The sequence below is a fragment of the Pelodiscus sinensis genome, chromosome 22 (genome assembly GCF_049634645.1).
Source record: "Pelodiscus sinensis isolate JC-2024 chromosome 22, ASM4963464v1, whole genome shotgun sequence".
Taxonomy (NCBI): domain Eukaryota; kingdom Metazoa; phylum Chordata; order Testudines; family Trionychidae; genus Pelodiscus; species Pelodiscus sinensis.
The window spans coordinates 2717041-2739955 of NC_134732.1; the positions used below are offsets into that span (position 1 = coordinate 2717041).

The following is a 22915-nucleotide window of genomic DNA, read 5'->3' on the forward strand; positions in this document are numbered from 1 at the left end:
AAGTTACAACTCCCAGTAAGACTGGCTTTGTGAAGTACTTCAGAGACAATAACACTCTCTCAGCCTTTTTCCTACTACGACAACCTCTCCACCATCTCCCCCGGACTTCCCAGATATCCTCTGCACATATTTCAAAGATGCTTTAGTGCAGCGGTTCCCAAACTTTTCCAGATGGGGACCCATTTTGACAATTCAGGAAGACTTGGTGACCCAGGGCAATTCAAAAACAGGGGAAGGAGGAGAGGCACAGCCACCTAGGGAGACACTTGGCGACCCTGTTGAAATGTAATGGCGACCCTTATTTGGGTCCCGACCCATAGGTTGGGAAACCCTGCTTTAGGGGGAATGAGTGCAATAGGTTATAGGATGCTAATAGCACTTGAGATCTGGTGGGACTAGCTGAGAAAAAATACACGATGAAAGCATGGCTGACAAGTACAGGACGTGGACTTTGACCACTGCTGTGACCCCCTCCCCCAAGGTACAAAGCCATAGGTTCCAAGCCTACAGGGAAACGTACGAGAAAACACGGCTACATACTATTATTGGCATTGTTTCTTTGGAGCTGTGGTTTCCACTTTTCTTCCACAACAGTCAGAGGTGATCTGGGTTGGTTAGAGGCAATATTGTTCTCATTGTCAGCTGTGGGGCACAAACAAGAAGGCGTTAATCAGAGGCACAAGAGGAGCATTTCCCCGCGATGCAAAGGGACACACACACACAGCCAGCCATGTGCCAGGATCTGTTGTGGGGCTATAAGAAATGCCGACTCTCCAGAAGACAGCAGGATAAAAGAGCTGAACAGAAAAGGGGGAACAAGCTCCATTTACTATTTACCATTCACTTTTGCTTTCCTTAATCGTGTGACACCAGAAACATTTGCTGTTGCGTTTACTGAATATTTTACCGACAGCAGAAAACAATGTTATTTTAGGACGGGAAAACAACCGATCTGTGGGTAATTTCCATCTGGGATTTCCCAGCTCCTCTCGGAGTCCCTACCATATTATTGCACGGGCTACCTCAATGAGCAGAAAGGGCCTCAGGTAATTGAGCAGCCAGCTCGGTCATCAACCTCTAGGTGGGCCAGCCTCCCTGAGAGGGGGACAGAGGACATGCCAGGGAGGCATGACTTACAGCAGCATGCTTGGAATCAAGGTAGGGACTGAAGGAACTAAAACTCCCTTCTGTGCCCGACAGGGAGGCTTCTGCATGGACTAATTCGGACAAGCAGTCCACTGAGCCAGTCACAAGCATGGACGGAGTTCATGGAGGAAGAACCAGCCAGACAGAGAACGCGGAGTCTGGAAGCTGGAAGAGAGACACCGTGTTTGCATGCCCCACTGGCTGGCACATCATCCCAGTCGATCTCATTTAAAAGAGTCGGGAAATTGTTGAACATGGAACTGAACACAGCTGCTATTTGCCGCAGAAGATCAAGTGTAACATGGTGGGGATTTGCAGTGGACCAGAATAATTAACAGCCAGATGGTTAGGACACTTGGCTTGGATGTGGGAGAGCCACTCAAGTTTCCACCTTATTCCGATGGGACATCTCTGTCATTTTGATGTTGTGAAGGGCGGGACTTTAACATGGGTCCAAAAAGAGCGAGATAGATTCATGGAGGACAGGTCCATCAGTAGCTATTAGCCAGGATGGGTGGGAATGGTGCCCCGGCCTCTGTTTGTCGGGACTGGGAATGGGTAATGGGTGAGATCACGTGAAGATTCCCTGTTCGGTTCATTCCCACTGGGGCACCTGGCATTGGCCACTGTGGGCAGACCGGACACTGGGCCGGATGGACCCAGACTGGCCGCTTTTATGACCTGCCATGGGTCCCTCGACACGCCTGAAGGAGGTAAAGCTTTACCTGGTGTGCCAAGAATGGACCATTCAGAGTTTGCAGGGCCCAGTGCCATGCGCCAATCAGCTGAAGAGAAGCTGCTAGCATGTCAGATCTTTGGGGGCGTGGCAGGCAGACAGCAAAAGTGGGTGTCCCTGCTTGATAGCATATCCGAAGTGACTGGTCCCCGCCCAGGTCTGTCTAACCGCTCCATCGCAAACATCCAAAATGGCATTAACGCTGCGTGCCTACCGGTAGGTTCATGAGTCACGCCTCAAGGCTGCTATTAATTTTATTCCTTTAAGGCCCATTCACTCATCAGCCTTCTGGCCTTGGCAGGGGAAAACAGTTTTTTCTTTATCTGTTTCATAATAGTAGGGGATTTATTATGTGCAATTATCCATTGGTGTTCAATACGGAGTTAATAAGATTTGTGCATTTCAGTTTCCTCCTCCTTATCAGTCAGTTTGGGAACTATACAGATCATGGTTCCTTAATTTCTCTTCATGCCTCCAATCCTTTAATCCAGGTTCAGCCTCCTTGTCCTTTTTATATTTTCATACTAGATTGCAGAAAGGGCATTATATGGCAGCACTCGGCCTGAACAAAGTACTCCAAAGGGAGGGAAAGCTGGATATTGTCCTGTGTAATTACAGAACAAATTCCTTTGCCTTGGATTCTGCGCTTCTAGTTCTGCATCTCAGCCGCCAATTTGCATTCTAATTGCTTCTTCCCATTGTGTGGCTATAAGCTTGTCTAATTACCCGTTTAGCCTCCAGAATCACTGAAGGACCAACAAGCCCCTGCTCTCACTCCTCCGGGCTAGCAGCATGTTCCTGGACTTCAGTCACTTATGGAGAGGGGCACCAGAAATGCATTGAGTGTGCGTGGTTACGCCCGACCCAGCACAGCTCGGGCAAGCCGCTCTACCAGGAGCACCGTTATACTGCACTCGACAATCCACAATTACACCCGCTTCCTCAGGACAGCTGGGGAAGGGCGTCAAGCCGTGTTGTGGGTCACTGATTATACAATTAAGTCATTCAACAGAATGCTGAAAAGCCCCTGTCATTTGGAGTACAAGGATGCAACAGGAACACTCACTTGCAACTGCCTTTGCTTCTCACTTACACAGACCGCCACACTGAAGCTGTGACTACCAGGTCTCTCTGACGGTGGTCATTATATCGTTTCCACCACTGTCCTGGGTGGTTACTGCCTTCAGAATCTGACATCCCAATAAGCCACCTTGACTTGTCCCTCAAACCCCAATAATAAATACAAAGTCATTGATATCAAGCGAGCAGTACCCGCTTCAACTGGGAGCAGAGATGAATGCTCCCCGGGGAAGAGGAGAGCTAATGCAACAGGCACTACGTGGAGATCCAGGACAGGCAGAAAGAGGGGTGCCGGGGTCAGGCGGGGGTTAGGTTAGGTGACAGGCACAGAAGGTGTTATGTTTTCTTTGGTCATGCGGACGGGACATTCTGAGGGCTGCAGCCAGTCAGATCACTGTGACTTATAAGTATCCAGATAGCAGGGTGAGGACACAGCCCAGTAGGAATAAAAATCACACCAGGGAGCTTCCTGTTACCACAAGCGTGTCCTAAGCTAATCACGCACACGCCGCAGAAGAGATGCAAACAAGGCCCGTGAGTTTGTTAGTGCAGAAGATGAGATGGCGCGAAGAAGAGGTGCCATCACATGTCTGAAATACTTACATTTGGCCTTTAAACTGACCGTTCTCCCTGCCTGTCCCCATCTCTTACTTACCCCTGCGCCATTCCCACCCCATCTGCCGAGTCCCAGCTGTTTGTTTACAGTTTACCAAAGTGCAAGGAGAGGGGGAGAGTTGCCCACAGCACACACCAGGTAAGAAAAACTTGATGGAAAGCTTTTCTGCTGGAGAATACGGCTCCTAAGGTGAAATGCTTTGGGAGAGTATGTCGATTTCACCCAAGTTGAGGTTTTTTTGGGAAAAAATAAATGTGGACAATGTCAAAATGTCCCTTTTTGACTTTTTGCAACACTTGGGGTATGTCTACACTCCACAGCTATTTCAAAATAAGATATTCCGGAATAGTTATTCCGACATAGCACATCTACACTGCAGGGAAGCCTCAAAATTAATCCGAGGCAGGCTCCCTGAATGTGGATGCGCTATCTCGATTTAGAGCCCCAGGAGGACCTGGGGAAGAATAACTTAAAACGGCCCTGGGAAGGGGGCTATTTCGAAATAGCAGCAGTGGGGCATCTACATGCCTTATTTCGAAACAGCTATTTCGGAATAGGCGTTACTCCTCACGGAATAAGCTTTACAGAAGTCAGAATAAGCCGTCTGATTTCAAACTTATTTCAAAATAACGGAATTGCTGTGTAGACGTTCACATTGTTATTTCGAAATAACGCTAGGTATCTCGAAATAACAGTGCAGTGTAGACACACCCTTAGATTGACTCAAAATGGATTGTTTTTTAGAGCTGTCTTTCATGGAGAAAGTACAAATTTCACGGCTTGTTTTTGCAGGAATGAAGTCAAATGGGGAAAACTATTGTGAAATCCTTCGTGAAATAGACCTTCCACCCCCCGCAAAGTACTAGTCCATACAAACATGTGGCAGGAAGTGTGGGACAAGAGCTTTCTCTCCGTTTTAGAATAACTATGCAGAGTAGACCAGGTTGTCTATCTGCCTGGGTTACTGGAGACTGTAGGGATAAATGGGACAGGAGAGATTTCATTCGACATGCTCGGTACAAATGCTTTCAATCTGCCTTTGAAAAGTGACCTCAGATAGGCACTCAAATTCCACATCGGAGCCTGGCACGCCTGTAGCCACTGCCTGATGCTCCCTGGTGTCTACCTTTTTCCTGCAGAGGCGGCATTACTGGCACTTTGGGAAGCGTAAATACAGGGAGCTCTATGGACATGCAACCAGGCTGGCACGAGGAATCAAGTGACGAATTTAATACCCTACTTTGCCTGAAGCCTTTAAAAACAAATCAGAAGCACCCGGCTTACCTGCATGGGACTGCATGTGCTCCAGCAAGTTGTTATAAAACTGAAACTGGATTCCACAAGCTCCGCAGGTGTAAGGTTCTGTGTGGGAGAGATGAGTTCAGACGAGTCATACCGTGTGCGTGGAGAAAGAGCACTCATGCACATTTCCTAGCGGGGCTCTGCCTGCCTTAGAACCCGAGTCAGAAATCCATCCATCACAGCAGAAGACCTGATCTCCTTATAGCCATCAGGCACGTGAACAAGGGTTTGAAGAACTGAGCCCATAGCCTGAATTATGGTCTTAGGTGCTAAATCAGCAGACATTTATGCCGCTGCTTAACTTGACTCACATTAGAAGTCCCCTAGAAGTAGGCGCTTAGAAGTACTGCTAGGCACATGCAGAAATGTTTGCAAGATTGGGGCTTAAGTACGGGTGCGTTTACAGAATAACACAGGGCTGGGCAAGATGCAGCCCGGAGGCCTGGCAGCTTTCTATTTATATCCTGCTGCCCATGCCACCGAATTCCCAGGCGGCGGCTCAGGCCGCAGGATCCTATTTAAATGGCTCTCAGCCGTGGTGCTACCCTGGCAGGGGCCGAGGTCCCAGCATGTGAAACAGCTGCAGCAACCCCGGACGACTGCCAGGCAATGCGGTAGCGGCGGGACCAGGAGCTGTGAGCTCTTTGCTGTGTTTGTAATTCAAAGCCTCCAGCCCCAGACAATTCTGGGGGGAGGTTAATCCCCAGTCCCACCCCTTCCTTCCCAGGCCCCGCCCCTTCCGGGGGTGGAGCCAACCCATGACCACATAGCAAAACTCATTAAGCAGCCCTCCTACAAAACGTACTGCTCCCCCATGGAGTAGCAGTTCTGTAACTCAGCCTTTTTGTCGTTCCTCTTTAGCCTTTATCGTCTTTAACGGAACGGAACTTGAGAAGCAGTTCTGTTACTTCCTTTCCTGAGCAAGACTGGGCTGGAGGCAGGAGGTCAGAGCTTGGCCTCCCAGCCGGACATTAGGCTGGGACAAATCCGGCTGCTCAGAACGGGCTGGGAGGAGTGTTGCGTGGGCACACGAGGATTCACTTTCCGGCCACCAGCCAAGAGCAGAGCAGGGTTGCCCAGAGCCTAGCAGCACTGAGCAGCTAAGCCGGGCAGAGGGTCCCAGCCGGAGGGCAGCATGGCCAACGGAGCTGCACAGGCAGCTGAGCCAGTCACCAGGCAGAGGCGAGGGTGGAAAGGAGGGATGTGGAATCCCATTGAGCTAGTTTACTGTTATGTGTGAGCAGCCTGCAGGGCTGCTGGCTCTCAGCCTCATGTGGATGGGAGGGACTTGGCAGTGGAGGGGGGGAGGGGGTACTGGCTCCCAGCTGCCCTGCTGCTCCTCCCATCTCCACCACTACAGCTCCCCAGCATGCTCCCCCCCACGTGTGCATGAGGCTGGCCACCTCCTCCTCTCCCCCCCGCAATACTGGGACCCAGCAGCCCTATGGATCTGCAGCAGCCCACCACCAATGGCGGGCGCAGGGCTGCTCCCGCGTAACGGTTAGCCATTACCTGGTAAGCATCACCTGTTAAGGGCAATGCTTACCGGGTACCCGGTTACCCATTCATCTCTCTAGTGGAAATGCTGTTCAAACGGTCTTTAGTCAGTATGAATAAGAACATAAGAACGGCCACAATGGGTCAGACCAAAGGCCCATCTAGCCCAGTATCCTGTCTGCCGACAGTGGCCAATACCAGATGCCACAGAGGGAGGGAACACAACAGGTAATCCTCATGTGATTCCTCCAGTCACCTACTTCCAGAGAAACAGAGGCTAGGGACGCCATTCCTACCCATCCTGGCTAATAGCCATTGATGGACCTAACCTCCATGAATCTATCAAGCTCTTTTTTGAACCCTGTTAAAGTTCTAGCCTTCACCGCATCCTCTGGCGAGGAGTTCCACAGGTTGACTGTGCACTGAGTGAAGTAAAACTTCCTTTTGTTTGTTTTAAACCTGCTACCTATTAATTTCATTTGGTGACTCCCAGTTCTTATATTGTGGGAATAAGTAAATAACTTTTCCTTGTTCACTTTTCCCACAGCAGTCATAATTCTATAGACTTCTATCATATCCCCCCTTAGTCTCCTCTTTTCTAAGATGAAAAGTCCAAGACTTTTTAATCTCACTTCATAGGGGACCCGTTCCAAACCCCTCTTCATTTTTGTTGCCCTTTTCTGAACCTTTTCCACTGTCAATATATCTATTTTGAGATGACGCGACCACCTCTGTATGCAGTATTCAAGATGTGGGTGTACCATGGTTTTATATAGAGGCATTAAGATATTTTCTGTCTTATTCTCTATCCCTTTTTAAATGATTCCTAACATTCTATTTTTCACTGCCGCTGCACACTGAATGGATGTTTTCAGAGAACTATCCACAATGACTCCAAGATCTCTCTTGAGTAGTTGTAGCTAAATTATGTCCCCATCATATTGTGTGTATAGTTGGGATTATTTTTCCCAATGTGCATTACTTTACATTTGTCAACATTAAATTTCATTTGCCATTTTGTTGCTCGATGACTTAGTTTGGGGAGATCTTTTTGAAGCTCTTCACAATTTCCTTTGGTCTTAACTATCTTGAGCCATTTGAATGTGTATACGGAACTCCGACATGGGACACTGATGCTAAATGCTAGTTTATTTCTAATCCGACAAGTAAACTGAAAACTTAATTTTGCAAGGAGCTGATTTTAGTTGCTTCGTTTTCATACCAGTATAAGTCACTGTGCGTCATCATGGGATGCGTTATCTACCCACTATGTCTTGCCAAGTAGTGATGCCGCTCTGTCCCTTCAGAGATGCCAGCACGTTTGTGCTGTTCGCCGGCGCTGTTCCCACACTAGCTGCAATACAGCATGACATATCTTCTGTGTCTAAAAGACTCTTGCGACCTCCCTCAGGCACAAAGCGTAATAGTGCTAAAATACGCCAAGATGTTTCCCTGCACTCGCGGGGACCAAACGTGATGTTACACGTTCTAGAACTGAGAAATGCCACTGTAGACTGCATATGGACAAAGGGATCACTTAGCACAGTGGTTCTCAACTCGTTTCAGTCCACGGACCACCAGGCCAATCAAAACATTTTTGTGGGCCACCTCCAGCACATGTAGCACAGGACGAACGACACAGCAACCGCTCAGCACCACGACGGCAGCTACACTGACGCTCAGAGTTTCAGACGGAAGTTACCGGCAACACAATGCGATTGCGTCCTACATGATGCTATGGAAGATGCGCCGTGTGCTTGTGAACACGGCGTAAAACAGCCTAATGGCGGCACCTGCTCACGCTGTGTGACTTTGGACAGTGTTCTTGTGGACCACCGAAAAAGTCACCATGGACCACAGTTGAGAACCACAGACTTAGCATCTCAAAAGGTCCCAAACTCTCACTTTCCATGGACAGCTAACTTGGTTACAACCCCTGCTGTCATCCCTCTCAGAAAGTCACCAACAGAACTGTACAAGGTGGGAGCAGGAAAATTGACAAGCCCCCCCCCCCCTTCCCAGAAACCTAGGAAACTGAGGCATCAGAAAACAACTGCAGGGATTAAACACATTGCAGGGAACCTCCCGCAGACACAACAGGTAGAAGGTGCATAAGCATCTGTCTAGTGGAAACGAGAATACTGAGGCTGTTCCAGTTCAACTCAGCACCTGACTTAACGTGACTTCCTTCCTGCATTTATTTGATGCCTCTGCCACACTTTTAGGATGGTGCGGACATTTGGAAATGCGCTCACGACATCGAAAGAGATGGGAGGGGAGAGCGGGAGGTGTTGGCCACTGAATACAATGCATGTAGGTGCTTGGGCACTTGCTGGGAAGGGGAAGCTGATGGAGAATGCTGGGTGTTTCCAGTGACGCGATCAGCAGTGGACAAGCCAACAGAAATGTGTGAACGATGAACGTGAGTGGGGCAGTTCCCAGGGCTCACAATGTGGCTCTGGCTGCTGGCAGACGCAGGAAGGCAGCGCCGCCTTCATTTACACATGAGTCACGTTTCAAATGTTTTCTTCACCCTTAAAAAGTTACTGTCACGTTTCCAAAGCTGGAACGCTGCTGCTCCGCTCTGCAACAGAACCTGTTACGTGTTCCCTGGGTCGTACGGGGAACGACTCGACAGAACTTCTCCTAACTGGCAGGAGCTAGGATGACCACATGCGGTGGCAGCTTCCTCTGATCATAACTTAAGGTTGGGGGTGGTGGCTCGAGTCTCACCCCCTCGCCACCCGGCTTGGGATTGCCAAAAAACCATGCAGAAAAAAGACGAGATCATCGGCAGACGAAAGGAGGCTGGGGGCACTACCTCTGCCCCACCCTGTTTGGGACTGCCCCAACTTCCTGGCTGTTCCCCTTCCTCAGGGAGCGAGGGGAAAGTGCACAGTTTGCTGCATCCCTCACTCTGGCTGGGGAGCGCAGGGGCAGAGTAACTTGGACCTGCCCCAGCTGGGGGAGATGCACCCCTCCTCCCGCTGGAGCTACAGCAGCCATGGAGAGGTGCTTCTCACCTGGCCCCAAGCTGCTGCAGAGAGAGGGCTGGGGCTGTCCTCTCTCCCCAGGGCAGCCTGCACCCTGAGCCCCTCTTCCCCAGCTGATGGTCAGGAAGCGACCTGCATTAGTCCTAAAGGGATCATCCCCCTTGCTCATCTTCCACAGGTGAGAATGGGAGGCAGGGAGAGCGAAACTGAAAGAACGTCCGGCGGCTCTTCGGGAAACGTTACTGCAACAAACGCCCTGCCCCAGAAAGCTGCTTCCACATTCAAATCATCCCAGCCACTTACAGCTCTTAAAATGAAACTTTGATTTTGTCTAAAGCTAAAATCAGAGGCCTTGTAGGCCCCAAAGACAGACACGGCTGAATATTAGCCCAATTGCTTGCTATGAAATGGGATCCATGATGCTACACAATCCCAGCTATCACTGGATTATGAATTGCCACAGGGCAACACAACCCTGTCAGGAACTGACTCTCTATTTTGTTCTTTCTCTGGTTGCCGAGTTCAGGCCAAGTGGAGACAATGAGACCGATTGTGTTTTGAAGGACTGTAGGACTCTAAATTCTGGCCCCGTAAAAAGGTCAGGTCTTTCTAATTCATCTGCACTGAACCAGCGCATTCCAGACAAGCAGAGAGACCGGGCAGGCTGTCTCTCCTGATCAACCAACAACATAAAATTCTGGCTTGCAAAAATCTAAGGAAGACTGTACCTGTGTGCACGAGGCGCAGAAACGGACCCGACTCCTGCAGGGGGGTGAAATGCTGCCGTGTAGTGTAGAAGACGCAGCTTCACCGCTCTGAAGAATGAGCGTCGAAAACTCAACAACCCGAATCCTACTCACCCATGACCAGAGTCAGCCAGTAGCACGATGCCTGGTGTCATAAATCGCTAATTGCTCCACTGTACTAGTGGGTGGATCCCACTCGCCCACCCAGCTGTCTGTGCACAATACAGCTCTAAGGGCCAAACCTTGCTGAAGTGCCCAGCCTGAGCAGATAGCTAGGCAAGGGTGTATGAGGGGCGTGTGCTCTCCAAGGGGTAGAACAAGCCAGGGGAATGACTCAATGGAGGCTAATTCTGTTCAGTGATTGAAGAAAAACACCACGTCTCTCTCACACCCACTGCAGGGGGAAGGAGGCCAGCGATCCTGGCTACAAGCAGATCCACGATGCTGTCCGGCTCACATGCTGCCGCGCGGGAAGCCCCTAAGCGGCAGGCTTGGTGCTGGTCACAGAAAGCACAACTCCCTTTGTGCTTCACAACTCCCACTCTTCAAATCTCGCTCCCGGATCTCGTGGAGCTGAGCCTCACCCACTTCTGCAGCCAGGGAATTTTGCAGCTGTCGAGCTGGGGATGGGGTCGGAGCCTTGGGCTGCTTGTGACCCGGACAGGCAGATGGCTGGCCCGCGCGCGGTTCTAACGGTACTGTTAGTGTTACAGGCACCTTGTCTCAGGGGGCTGCTGCAACTTGCCAAGTCCTGGTCAAGAGAACATTCTCAGCGCAAGAAAAAGACTCCTGAGATGGCAAATGTGGTCCCTACATGGGCACAGGACAAAGTCGATGCAACAGACATGTGGCCTTTGCACATCGGTCCAAGGCAGCCGTCTCACTCCACAATCCCTTCCCCAAATCTGACAGTTACTCCACCCCGCCCAGCAGTGGTCTAGCTTGCCCCATCCACTTCCCCGTCTCTCTCCTCCGCTTTCCCGTCTCCCCGCATGCCTGGGCTTCTCTCTTGAGCAGCAGCAGCTACAAGGCGCCTGCCTTTCTCCTGGCCTGCCAGCCGCTCGCTCTCTCCTCCGCTAACTCCCTTTGGGACCATCTCTGCAGGTGAGGAGAGGGCAGAGAGGGGGCTTTCTGGCTTGCCAGAGTGCTTGGGCAAGTTTTCTTTGACGTGAATCCTCTGTAGGAACCTCCAGGAGCAGAGACTACTCCATTCTTCTAACTTCTCTGGGTAGGTCGCCAAGTCTATATTCACAAGCACTTGCTTGGGTTCCAGTAAGGTATCTTTCCCTAGCAGCTGTAGGCCCTTTTATTGGTATTTTAAATATACCAGATCCAAGGACAAAAATCCAAAACTCAACAACAAACTGATCGCATCAGCCAACCCCAACAAAACCAGAATCCAAATCAAATAACCCAGCCCCACAAGGAAGCCAGAGAAAACTGTCCAACTTAGTTTGGGGTCTGTCCCACCAAAGGTGAGGCAGAGCTGAGGATGTCATGGAAAATGTCAACATTTTTTGCTAAAATCTTACCAACAGCAATACAAGAAACTGCTGCAAAAATATTCACATACTTTTTTTTTTTCTTCTTCAAATTTTCCACTATTTCCAATCGTAAATAACGTACTGGTTGATTGGTAGCCCGATAAGAAGGGCATCAATCTATTATTCCATACACGCTTACCATTGTTTGCATAAACAATACAATTAAAACCAACAGCAACTCCTGGAAAACCGCACCTGCAACACGGCAAGATAAATGGAACTTTTCTACAACCCAAACTCCCCCTCCTTGTGTGGCCCTACCTTCTTCCAAGGGCTGGATAAAAAGATGAGTTTCAAAGGACACTCCAAAAGGTAATTAAGGCCTCATCCATGTCACTGTATCTTTAGCCAGTGCATCTGATTCCCCCGCAATAACTAAGTAGGTGGAACCAGATAATCTCTACACTTTTGAATGAACTCTCAGAAAAATGATGGAAGAAAAAACACCCTGCAACCCAGAAGCAAGCACCTCTACAAAGCGATCGCTTCTAGTCTGATCTTCCAGTACTCGTCCCCAAGGACGTAACTCTGCTAACCACCGAAACCATGGACTTGACAGGGATGTTGGTTTTATGGCTTGTTACGACGATTAATAACACGATTAATAACACTCCACTGCTATCATTAAACGCTCACTACAGACTCTCTATGCATAACAATCTAACCCCCAATTGGCCATTTCGTTGCAAGTGACCACCTCCGCCATCCGTGAGCCCAGGCATGCTCCCGCCGTCCCCAGACCTGCAGAAGGACGCTGTGTAGTTCAGCAGTTCTCCTCCGTCTTTGCAAAACAAACCCTTTCTGACCACAAAAAACCCGACAGCACCTCAGGAGAAGGCTCCAAAGTAGGAATGTTAAATATCGGCTAACTGAATAGTCGAGGAACCTCGTGAATTCTTATCGGTTACTCGACTATTCTATAGCTCCTGGGGGCGGGGCCAACAGCCAGTGCGCTCCGGCTTCACTCCTGAGGAGCCCTCTGCCACGAGTTTAAAAACAACTCCTCTCGCGGACCAGCTGCCTGTTGCTCTGTGCTGCAGCACCCCCTGTTGGTAGGGGAAGGGGGTGGTGGTCTGAGCTCCCAAATCCATCACAAGCCAGGACTGAGCCAGGTTGCTGGCCAGCCTGCTAAAAAATTTACTGGCAAAGCAGAAGAGGGAAATGGATGTGGTCTCTAGCATTAACCTATAAGCATTTGCTAATCGACTACACTATTACATCCCTCCTCCAAAGCCTGAGCCCGGCCCAACCCCCTGCACCCGGATTGGGGAGCTGCTGCTAAAGCCCAAGGGTGTTAGTCCCAGGTAAGGGGGCTTATAACCTGAGCCCTGTCATCCTGGGGGGAGGGATTTGGGCTTCGTTCTTGAGGAGAGTCCCTCAGGCGTTCGCTTTAATTCTGGGCTGAGGGACTCCGGCTTCATTCCCGGCAAGTCTAACGCCAGCCCTGGCAAGCGGGCCAGCACCCACTTTGGGGTCCCAAACCACAGTTTGAGAACGACTGGCTGTAGTCCTACAGCTCGTACTTTCAAGATGGTCCCCTGAACCTCTCCTGCCTTGTCTTAGGCATCAAGGCCTTTGTAGGACAAAATAAACCCCCTGGACTCCACCTGGTACCTAATGGGAAGCAAGCTGCAGATTCTGGAACCGCAGTATTAATGTGCCGTTGACAGAAGATTTTATGCTGACACAAGTTTCCAGACGATCACCTCAAGCGCATGACAATTGTCTAATCTAGTTCAGAGTGAATTTGATTTTTTGAGATATGCATAAAACTGACCAATGGAAAGCCCCTTTTTTTTAAAGTTCCTAAAGAACAAAGAGAGCAAATATTCTCTCCTGCTGCTGCCGCCGCCCTCCAGGGTAAAACCACTGCCTAGAAGCACCGCGACACTTTACATCTGTCTCATGTAAAGGGACTAAAGACCCAGGAACGGGAGCCCTGCAGAGCAGGTAACCCCACTGAAACACACCAATAAGCCAAGCAACAAGAACAAAAACAAAAAGATAAAACTTGCCCCATGTAATCAGCACTCTGTTAAAAACCCAGGGACGCTTGTTAGCGTCTCATCTCCTGCAGAAGGTGAGTGACAGCTGCAGAACCTTCAAACAGAGGTTGGCCCAGCCAATCCAGATCAAAGCCATTATTAGGGCATTTTCCAGGATTGGCCTGGAGACTCCAAGAATTCAAGATTATGTCATGGGATGAAATCCCCAGGAATGCATCCAACCGAAGCCGGCCGCCCTTTCCCTCATCTTGCCAGACCCGTCTTTGGCTGACATTTCTCGTATTGGTTTCAGATCAAAGGGGACTGTTTCTGGGAAGTGACCCCCATGTGCGGAGCCAGCGAGGGACATGTTCCTGTCTATACACGCACCTCAGGGACGGCTTCATTTCGGGTCCATTAGAACATGTGTTTGGGGCCCATTCGCTAAAACCTGATGTTCGAAGGTTGGCAGCCACCCACAGCATAGGCTGTCCCCTTAGCGCCCTGGGTTCGGGCCGATCTCGTTTAAACCCTGAAGAGCCACAGAGGTGAGATGCTTTCTCTGTTTTGGCACAGTCACAAAAAACAGCCATTCATGAAAAAACTAAGAGGACAAGCAGGAAGGCGGTGTGCACCACACACCTCCACACACTTACTTTGTAAAAGCGGGAAAGGATTTGAAATCAGGGGACTTGCGGTTTCTGCAAAAAAGAAAGAAATTGAAACGTTGAGACCGACAGAGACCTTGGTGCATCCTCCACGGGTCTAGCCCCTCCATTCGGTTCCTTTCTTTCTGCCCCTGTCCCGTACCGCTAGAACCAGAGCAAAGGGTTACACGTACAGCCCTGTCTTTTGTCTCAGCAGGCACCCCCGGATGGAGGGTGTGGTTCTTTCGAAGTCTGAGGAATTCGGATTTGGAAATGTTCATGGATGTTTTGTAAGAACGCTGGCGAGACAGCCACAGGCCTAGACCACGTGGCCAGAGCCAGTGCAAACCCAGAAACGGGCATTTTATACACAAATTCCTGTAAATGGGCAACATTGATATTGATTTTGTATTAAGCAACCTCTCCCTGCCCCATTGCTTTAGCTCTCCCAGCCTTGCAATCCCCGCTAGCCCCTCGCCTGCTTCCAGGGAGCTGCCCGCTCGCTGGCTCCAGCTCCTTCCTTCCTGTGTCTGCTGCCTGGACACTGCTTCCTATACTGCCCCAGCCAGTGAAGTGGGAACGTAGGAGGGGGAGAGCTTCTGGGGCCCGCAGGCCCCCCCGGAAATGACAGGCAACCTATCCTGACCCTCGCCAGGCCCCCTCTTTCAGAAACATTGTCCTAAGGGCAGGGCTGGCCCACAATATTTTGGCACCTGAGGCAGGGAGCTCAAATGGCGCCCCCCTCCCCTGTCGCTTGGGCCCAAACTTGGAAAGGTCTCAATTCTGCCTTCTTCCTGCTCTACTCCTCTCGTGGTACTGCTCTGCTGCCTACCCCAATAAAGGAGAACTAACAACTTAATATGCCTTGTTCAAAAAGTGTGAACTAGTGCCCCCCCCCCCGACCCACAGTCTGGCACCTGAGGTGGCCACCTGTTTGCCTCACGGTAAAGCCAGCCCTGTCAGTAAAACCTTTGTAGGGCTTTCCACGCCGCTCAGCAGCTAGCCAGGCCCGGGACAGTAGAGCAAAGAAGCAAAACCCAACATCATTCTACTTGGCCTTACGCTCCCATGCTCCCAGGGCCACACACGCTGCCTGCCGAACAGTCCTCCCCACCCCCTAGCCCCACGGCATGGCCTCTGGCTATATGTGCTGGGTCTCTGGTATGCCACAGTCTGCAACAAGAGTAGGGGCCGCTCCTTGTGTACACCTCCCTTTTCACCGAATCGCCGAGTGAGAGGACAGTTAGCTCCTCTCTTCTGCCCCCTGTATGACACAGGGCCTACATTTTCACCCAGTTACCCTGTACCGAGCCCAATAGCTTGAGTCTGACTAAAGCGCCTTTCAGAAAGGCATCTGGTCTCGAAGACAGGGAGAGACGGAGAAGCTACCATGTCCCTGGGGAGCGTGTTCTGATGGCAAAACACCCATTTGTACACGTAGCCAGTGTAATCCCTACCATGCTCCTGTGACACAGCATCACGCAACCACCAGGCCCAGCACAGCTAGCTACGTGGGAAACCAGAACAGCCAGAGCATCCATCCACTCGGGGTCCCCATGGAGCCTGGTCATGCTGACAGCAACCCCAAAGCAATCAGCTGCTTCTAGTCTCTCTAGACAGCTGCTGATGCCACTATGCTGGGGCATGGCTCTCCCACCTGGCTGGACAACAGAGTCGGGTATCTTAGGGGGTCAGGACCAAGTAGAGAATCTTGGTTTTCTCTATAGACGTGGCACAGGGGAGATACATCCTGGACTTCTTCCATGCCCATCCGAGCTGCTGATGTTACTGAGTGATTTCCCAAAGACCTTATCTAATTAGACAACAAAAAGAATGGGAAAAGAAACAGGAAAGCCAAAAAGGGGAAATGGCTTGTCCAAGGTCACACAACAAGTCAGAGGTGACCCGGGAACTTACGAGTCCTAGCTTAGAACCCTACCCACTGGACAATGCTGCCTCCTCTTCGGTGTGTGTGCGCGCGCGCGTGTGTGTGCGCGCATGCTATCAAACACATGCTAAATGCACATGTGGTTGCCTTCCCATTGCTCTCTTCCTCCCTCTCTTCTCCTCACAGGCCAAGTGACCTCACACAGCTGACATTTCTGGTTACAGGAGGCCGATCCACCAACAATGTTGGGGAAAGTTTTGAGGATATAAAACATTTTTGAAATGACGGAACGATACAGGTCAGGAAGGCCCTTCTAGCCGGGGTGGAGCCTTAGCTCTGTAAACAACCAACAGGGAGTGACTCCCATTTGATTCTTTTCTGCCTCTCTCAGCTCGCAGAAGGAAAGCCAGCAAGATCTAGGCCATTCCAGGGTCTCAGTGTAGGCTGCGTGGACTCCAGAGGGTTTGGCTGTTTCCATGGGACTGGACGGTAAAAGTGCCACGGACACAGTTTGGTTTCAACAAAAATCTAAATGCGGAGCAGGTTTGAAGCTGGCAGCCTCAGACCAGAGAGACTGGCATGTTGCCTGGGCTTGCAAAGCTCAATTCCTGACCCCCCCATTGCCACTGCTTGCATGTCACATCCTGATTCTCCCTCACCCACCACGGCACATCTCCGGGTACCACTTCTCTCCCTCCCACCCGCAGCCTTTGCCTGGCTGCTGGGCTCGTGCCTTTAATGGCCAGTGCCGGTGGGAACAGCTGCATCGGGAGCTCTAACCAGAGACGGTGCCTGTTACTGTAACACTGACTCACAGGAGGCGCGCGAGACACTAACGACGTTTCTCCCACAATTTTAACACCACACTGAAGGAAGAAGCAACGGAAGACAGGCCAGAGACAGCACAAGGCACAGCAACTGCTAACACACCAGGTCTGCACAGAGCATCTGGCTACCTAGCTAGGTATCCACGTGGCCCGTCCGGCCTTCGGGGTCAGTCACTGTACAGGTCACAGTCCTGCTTGCAGAGGCACTTTTGCCACACGCGAGGGGCCCTGTGTGTGGCCAAGGGCCTGTGCCTGCACTCTTTGCTGTGGCTGCCCTCCTGCAGCTCAGCTCTCCAAGGAGGAACTGCCTCACTCTGAGCCAACGGCTTCCTTTTAATAGGCTTGCCGGGCCCTGATTGGTCGTGTCCTTTGTGCCACTCTAGCCTTCCTGGAGGACTTCTCTATGGTTTGCTTGGCGGGGTGTAGCAAGGCCACAAGCCTCCAGCAGGGGCCTTGGGGCTTGGTCCGCCCTGTCATAGGGAGTATCAGGGAATGGAACAAAAAGGTGGCTGGATGCAAGAGCCAAAGAGGAGGGCAGGATGGGAAATGGCACGTAAGGGCTCCAAGCGTGGGGAGCAAAGAAAAAGAATGGAACTGGGAGAGACGAAAGAGAAGAGGAGACACAGAGAAGGAAAGGGGGAGGGGGCGAGGCAAGACATAGTCGCAGGGTGCCATTTCATTACTTTTACTCAGTGACCTGCGTGATGGCCTGTGCCCCAGAGAGGACCACAGCCGGTACTGACGGTGCAGTAGCTGGCTTCTGAAAGGCACACGCTGCCTGGATTTCCTGCTTTCTCATCTCAGAAGGAGCCCCCCCCTCCCTCCTCTTCTCCACCCTCAGGCACCGACCCACTGAGAACTGGCCTGGAATGGCTCACTGGTGTCAGTCAATTCTCACGGGCTAAGCAGTAGCCTGGGCTAGCCACTGACCCTCTCCCTGCAGCCTGCCTGACAGAGGTGACGACAATAAAACAAACATAGCGGCAGGGCTTGTCGTGATGACAGGAGAGGCACAAACCATGGAAAACTCAGGCTCAGAGAAAAGATTTTTGCACAGGGCATCCTGAGCTCCCCCGAGGTGTTCCTGGCAATGCGCTGCAGACACAAGTGGGCTCAACAGAGCCAGGAGACTGTTTTGATTTGGTGTGAGGAGCTGGATGTATCTGTATTTAAAGCATTTTTGGCAGAACAGACTTTCCTAACGGTACCCCCAAGAGTCACCCCTTTTCTCACGGTTTGTGTTTTCGGCTCTGCTGATTTCTCATTTCCTCATTCATTTCTCCTCCTGACAACTAAGCCAATAGAACAGGTTCGTAACCCAGGAGCATTACAACATGACTCTCCTGTATCTAGTGACAGAGTCTTTAGAGTTCGAAGAACGGCCAGACTGGGTCAAACCAAAGGTCCACCCAGCCCCGTGTCCTGTCTTCCGACAGTGGCCAATGTCAGGTGCCCCCAGAAGGAATGGACAGAACAGGGAATCGTTAAGTGATCTAACCCATCATCCATTCCCAGCTTCAGACAAACAGACTAGGGACACCATTCCTGCCCATGCTGGCTAATAAGGATTGACAGACCTATCCTCCATGAATTTATCTAGCTCTTTTTTGAACCCTGTTAAAGTCCTGGCCTTCACAACATCCCCTGGCAAGGAGTTCCACAGGTTGACTGTATGCTGCATGAAGAAAAAATCCCTTTTATTTTAAACCTGCTGCCTATTAATTTCATTTGGTGATGCTTAGTTCTTATGTTACGGGATCATGTGAAAAGTGACTATAAAACAGGTATGGCAAGGCTGCATAGTTTTCTAAGGCTAGACATAAAATATACTCGTTTTAGAAATAACTTTTGTCTGACTGCCAGCTCTACAAACCCCCCTTGATCTAAAAGATAAGTAGGGCCCTTTTCTTGTGGATTCACCAGCAGTAGAAGTTTGCCCAGCCCACTAGCTCTGATTTGGCCTCGTGTGCACACCTGTCAGGAGTTTGTGCAGGTGTAACGCACTGGTCTTTCACTGAGGCTACATCTACACTACGAGTTTTCTTGGCAAAAATATGCTAATGAGGGACTCATTTGCATGGGTCAATCTCATTTGCATATTTTCTGCTGATCTGTTTTTGCGCTAGGGGTTTTTGTGCAAAACCAAGCCGTGTGGATGTTTTCTTTTTGCGCAAAAACCCCTTTTCCCGCAAGATCGGTAGACTTCCTTTTTGGGGGCATAAGGATCTTGCGGAAAAAGGGGGCTTTGCGCAAAAAGAAAATATCCACACGACTTGTTTTTGCGCAAAAAGAGATCGGCAGAAAATATGCAAATGAGATTCCCTCATTTGCCGAGAAAACTCGTAGTGTAGACGTAGCCTGACTGGAGAGAACAGCTCTGGGGATGATGCACAGGAGGAAAGAGAACTTAGAGTCCTGCTCCCAGAACTGAGCAGGCTCTCGGGGGCTCCCAACCATTACAGAGTGATACACCCTGGCTGGGGCTTCTACAGGAGTTAGGCACCCAAATCCCATTGGCTTTCTAAATGCCACAGTGCACTGTTTGAAATCCCAGTGACATGCTTTTAGGCTAATGGCTGGAGATCCAATAAGGGCAGTGGATCTCAGGTAGGAAGGGGCTGCGTCACAGAACTGCGGCGTGCCACGCCGCTTCATATGGACCGAAGGACTTCCCTGTCATTCCTCCCTGCCTGGCGTGGCTGGTCAAGGCGATGAGACACCAGTCACATGAAGAGGGGCCAGGACTCTGCCTAGGCACCCGTGGGAGCTGCTGCCCAACTGGAGGAGGAGGATTGGAGGGTTGTCTGTCTCGCTATATACTTTAGAAACGTGCGTCCGTCTGCCCGCGAGTCCGTTTGTTCAAGAACGACTTCTGAACAGCACCCTGCCCCTCCCCACGAGCCCCAAAACCCAGCCCCGTCTCCCCAAGGAGCCACCGGATCGTCCCTCCCCACCTGGCGCCGTCAGCCAGGATGGGAGTGGGGGAGGGCTGGACATTGCAGGAGGAGCCAGCAGGGCAGTGCAACCTCGGGCCCCCAGGAGGAGCTGCAGCAGTTTGCCCCGGTGAGTCCCCCTCTCTTGGGTGGTCCGTAGCACTGCCCGGATCTCCTTCTCCCCCCACCACCCGCCCCGTCCCGAGTGCGCTGCTCTGGCGGCCATTTAAAGGGCCTGGGACTCTGGCCGCTGCTACTGTAGCAGCAGCAGGTCGGGAGCGCCAGGCCCTTGGAATCTCCGGGCCCTGGGGCAGCTGTCCCCTTTCGTCCCCCCCATTGCTGGGCCTGACATCAGTAACGTCTAGCTCTCTCCCTCTGCATGGGTGCTTGTGGAATTTCCCACATCGTTCCCTACCCCTTCCCGCCACCGCCCCAGAGAGCTGTACCCGCGGCACCGGGGGAAGAGGAAAGCCCCGGCAGGCAACGGGTGGCTTATCCCTGCAGCAAGACGGTTGCGAGCCCTTAGCCATTCAAGTCCAGTTAGTAGAATTGTGAAGGAAGCTTCTCTTATCCTGAAACAGCTCTTCCAGGCAAGCTTCAATGACCCGACCGCACGACAGCCCAACAGAAGAGTCTGACACGTGGCAGGGCTGAGAATCGGCCGTGCTGAGATATTTATGATGAGTCTCTCAAGTTACACCAGGTGTCCTTTAGTGCCAATCTCAGGGCAGGAGGATCACTCTGAGGCCGAGCGAACTCCCAGGTGGGGAGATACAGAAGTTGCTGCAGGAAAAATGCTACGAACAGCCCCACTAGGGGTGACTGTCTAGGCTGAGGGGTAGGCTTTGCTGCTGCTGTTTTCAGTTCCTAACCAAAGGAAGCCCCAGGAAGGGGACGGGGGATACAACTGAGTCCCCCAAGTGTAAGGGCGGACTGCAACATGCTCATCCATTTGTCAGTTGATGCGTTATATCTGATCCAATGAGCTCTGAGACAGGCTCCTGGTACAAGGGTTACCAATAACATATTTATACCCGACCCCTCCAAGGAGAGCTGCTGTGTGAAAAACGGCTTGGCTTCACCAACACGTGACCTGTATTCCCACAAACAGCTAGGCCTACTTTACCTCAGGCTCCCCCTAGCAACAATATGATCCTGCGATCGGGACGTCTGTCTCCATTTCAAAAGGAATCTGAGCCGGGGACCTATGTACCGCAATTCAAACAGGCTATGGGATGGCACAAACCTTGGGGTGATGCCAAGGAAAACACTGAGCAATGGCAAACTTTACAGACGGCGGCTGCTAAATAGATCATTTGATCCCAGTTTAAGTCAACTTCTGCCTGGCCCTGGAGACTGGAAAGGGGGAGGGGATACTTACCACTAGAGTTCTGGGAGCTGCTGTTGGTTTCTTCAAAGTTGTTTTGCGCTTTGCTTTCCACTCTCCTACTGAAGGCGCTCTCTGCTGGGTGGAGAACAAAGGGGGATGGTGAGTGATCCATCCTGGATCCAGGGTTGCTGAGAGGGGAGGCAGATGTCATGCCCGTGTGCCATGCAACCTGAGACCCTGAACAGAGCAGAATGGTCGGGTCCCGCATCTCGGAGGCAACGGGCCACGTTCACCCAGGGGGAACAGGCAGGTATTCTGCACATTGCCTTCTGGCAGAGGAGGCCTGGATGGAACTCCTACGGAGCCTACAAGCGCCATTCCTGGCTGGCCCAAAGGGTCGGAGTAGAGCGGTGTGAGGCGTTCCCTTTCATCTTTCCCCTCTCAAGGGAACGAGCTGCCCTCACGGCCTGCCGGGCAGGCGGCCAGGCCTGGGGATGAACAGAGGTCCTTCCCAGGGCGTAGAGACTCAACCATCAAGCCTGCTCTCTTTTTTGAATAACTAGCATTTGATTCTGCAGATTCTCCCCGACCATCTACACCTGAGGACTGAAAGATTCTTGGGAAGCCCATCAGGAATGATTCACGAGACCAGCTTTGGGGGTAACTAGAGACAACACAAGGGGTCCCTTCCCTCTGCGTCCATAAAGTGAGCAAGTTCCTTCTACCTCCATAGACCCAGGCTCTGATCTCCTGCCCTGCTCTGCCAGCATGCAGGGGCATCCCCAGCCTGTCACCTACTCTGGACATGTGACCAAAACCTCCGGTGGCAATCCCCAAAGGAATTCAGCACACACTGTAGGAGGAGAGCGCATGTGACAATCCTACAGCAAGGTCAATAGCCCTGCAGCATCCTGGAGCCTTAATGTACAGCAGAACCTGGCTAATTCATCCCATAACCGGCAGACCCGGAGCACGGGTTCAAGTGAAGTCTCATCTCATCCGTACGGCTACGTTTTCACACTGGGTTGGCAAGAAATGCACTGCCCTCCATAGGAAGGATCAATCATAAATAGTTAAAGCTGCCAAAATCAAACGGCCTGGATGCTGTTCTTGCTTTTATCCCTGTGTTTCCTTGTGCACCGACTTGGCAGCTCTCAAGGGGCCCAGGCGAAGTAGCGAGGCTCTGCTGTATTTTCTTCAGGGGGCAGAAATGGATTTTGTGGTCAGAGAAGTTGCAGGGTGAAGCGAGGAAAGAGACCTGATGTCAGAGGTGACAGGGTCGAACCATTCCCTTTAATAGTGGTATCAGACCCTGAGAATGTTGAGAATTAACCCACCGGGAGAGCTGGGGGGGGGGGGGGGTCATAAACCGACTGTGCCTGGCCAAAGCACCATCGCGTTCTTTTGCTGAGCCGGGGCGAAGGACCTTCTCTTTGATTCCGGCCACAGGAGAGCCATATTGTATGAGGCTGCTGGTCCAGTCATACGGGCCAGTCAATTCCCACTGGAGACAGGTGGCTACTGACTGGCTCTGAGGTTACAAGGCGGAATTGGTGGGCAGCCCCAATACCGATATTTTGAAACAAGGGAGAGCGGGACAAGGCTGCTTTCTAATCTGCTCAGCAGCTGAGTCACGATTACTAAG

General features: G+C 51.3%; 1 protein-coding gene across 32 annotated transcripts in view; it reads right to left on the reverse strand.

Moving 5' to 3' along the window:
• ZNF618 (zinc finger protein 618) overlaps positions 1–22915 on the reverse strand; it is a 215298-nt gene that overhangs the window by 11279 nt on the left and 181104 nt on the right. For 13 of the 32 annotated variants that reach the window (XM_075905293.1, XM_075905290.1, XM_075905305.1 and 10 more), the window contains 4 exons: positions 21322–21405; positions 14302–14346; positions 4863–4940; positions 541–642 (listed from right to left, as the gene is read on the reverse strand). In XM_075905293.1, the coding sequence (XP_075761408.1) occupies positions 541–642; positions 4863–4940; positions 14302–14346; positions 21322–21405 (309 nt within the window). The remainder of the gene's footprint in view (positions 1–540; positions 643–4862; positions 4941–14301; positions 14347–21321; positions 21406–22915) is intronic. The other 19 variants (XM_075905302.1, XM_075905287.1, XM_075905308.1 and 16 more) reach the window with 9 other exon arrangements.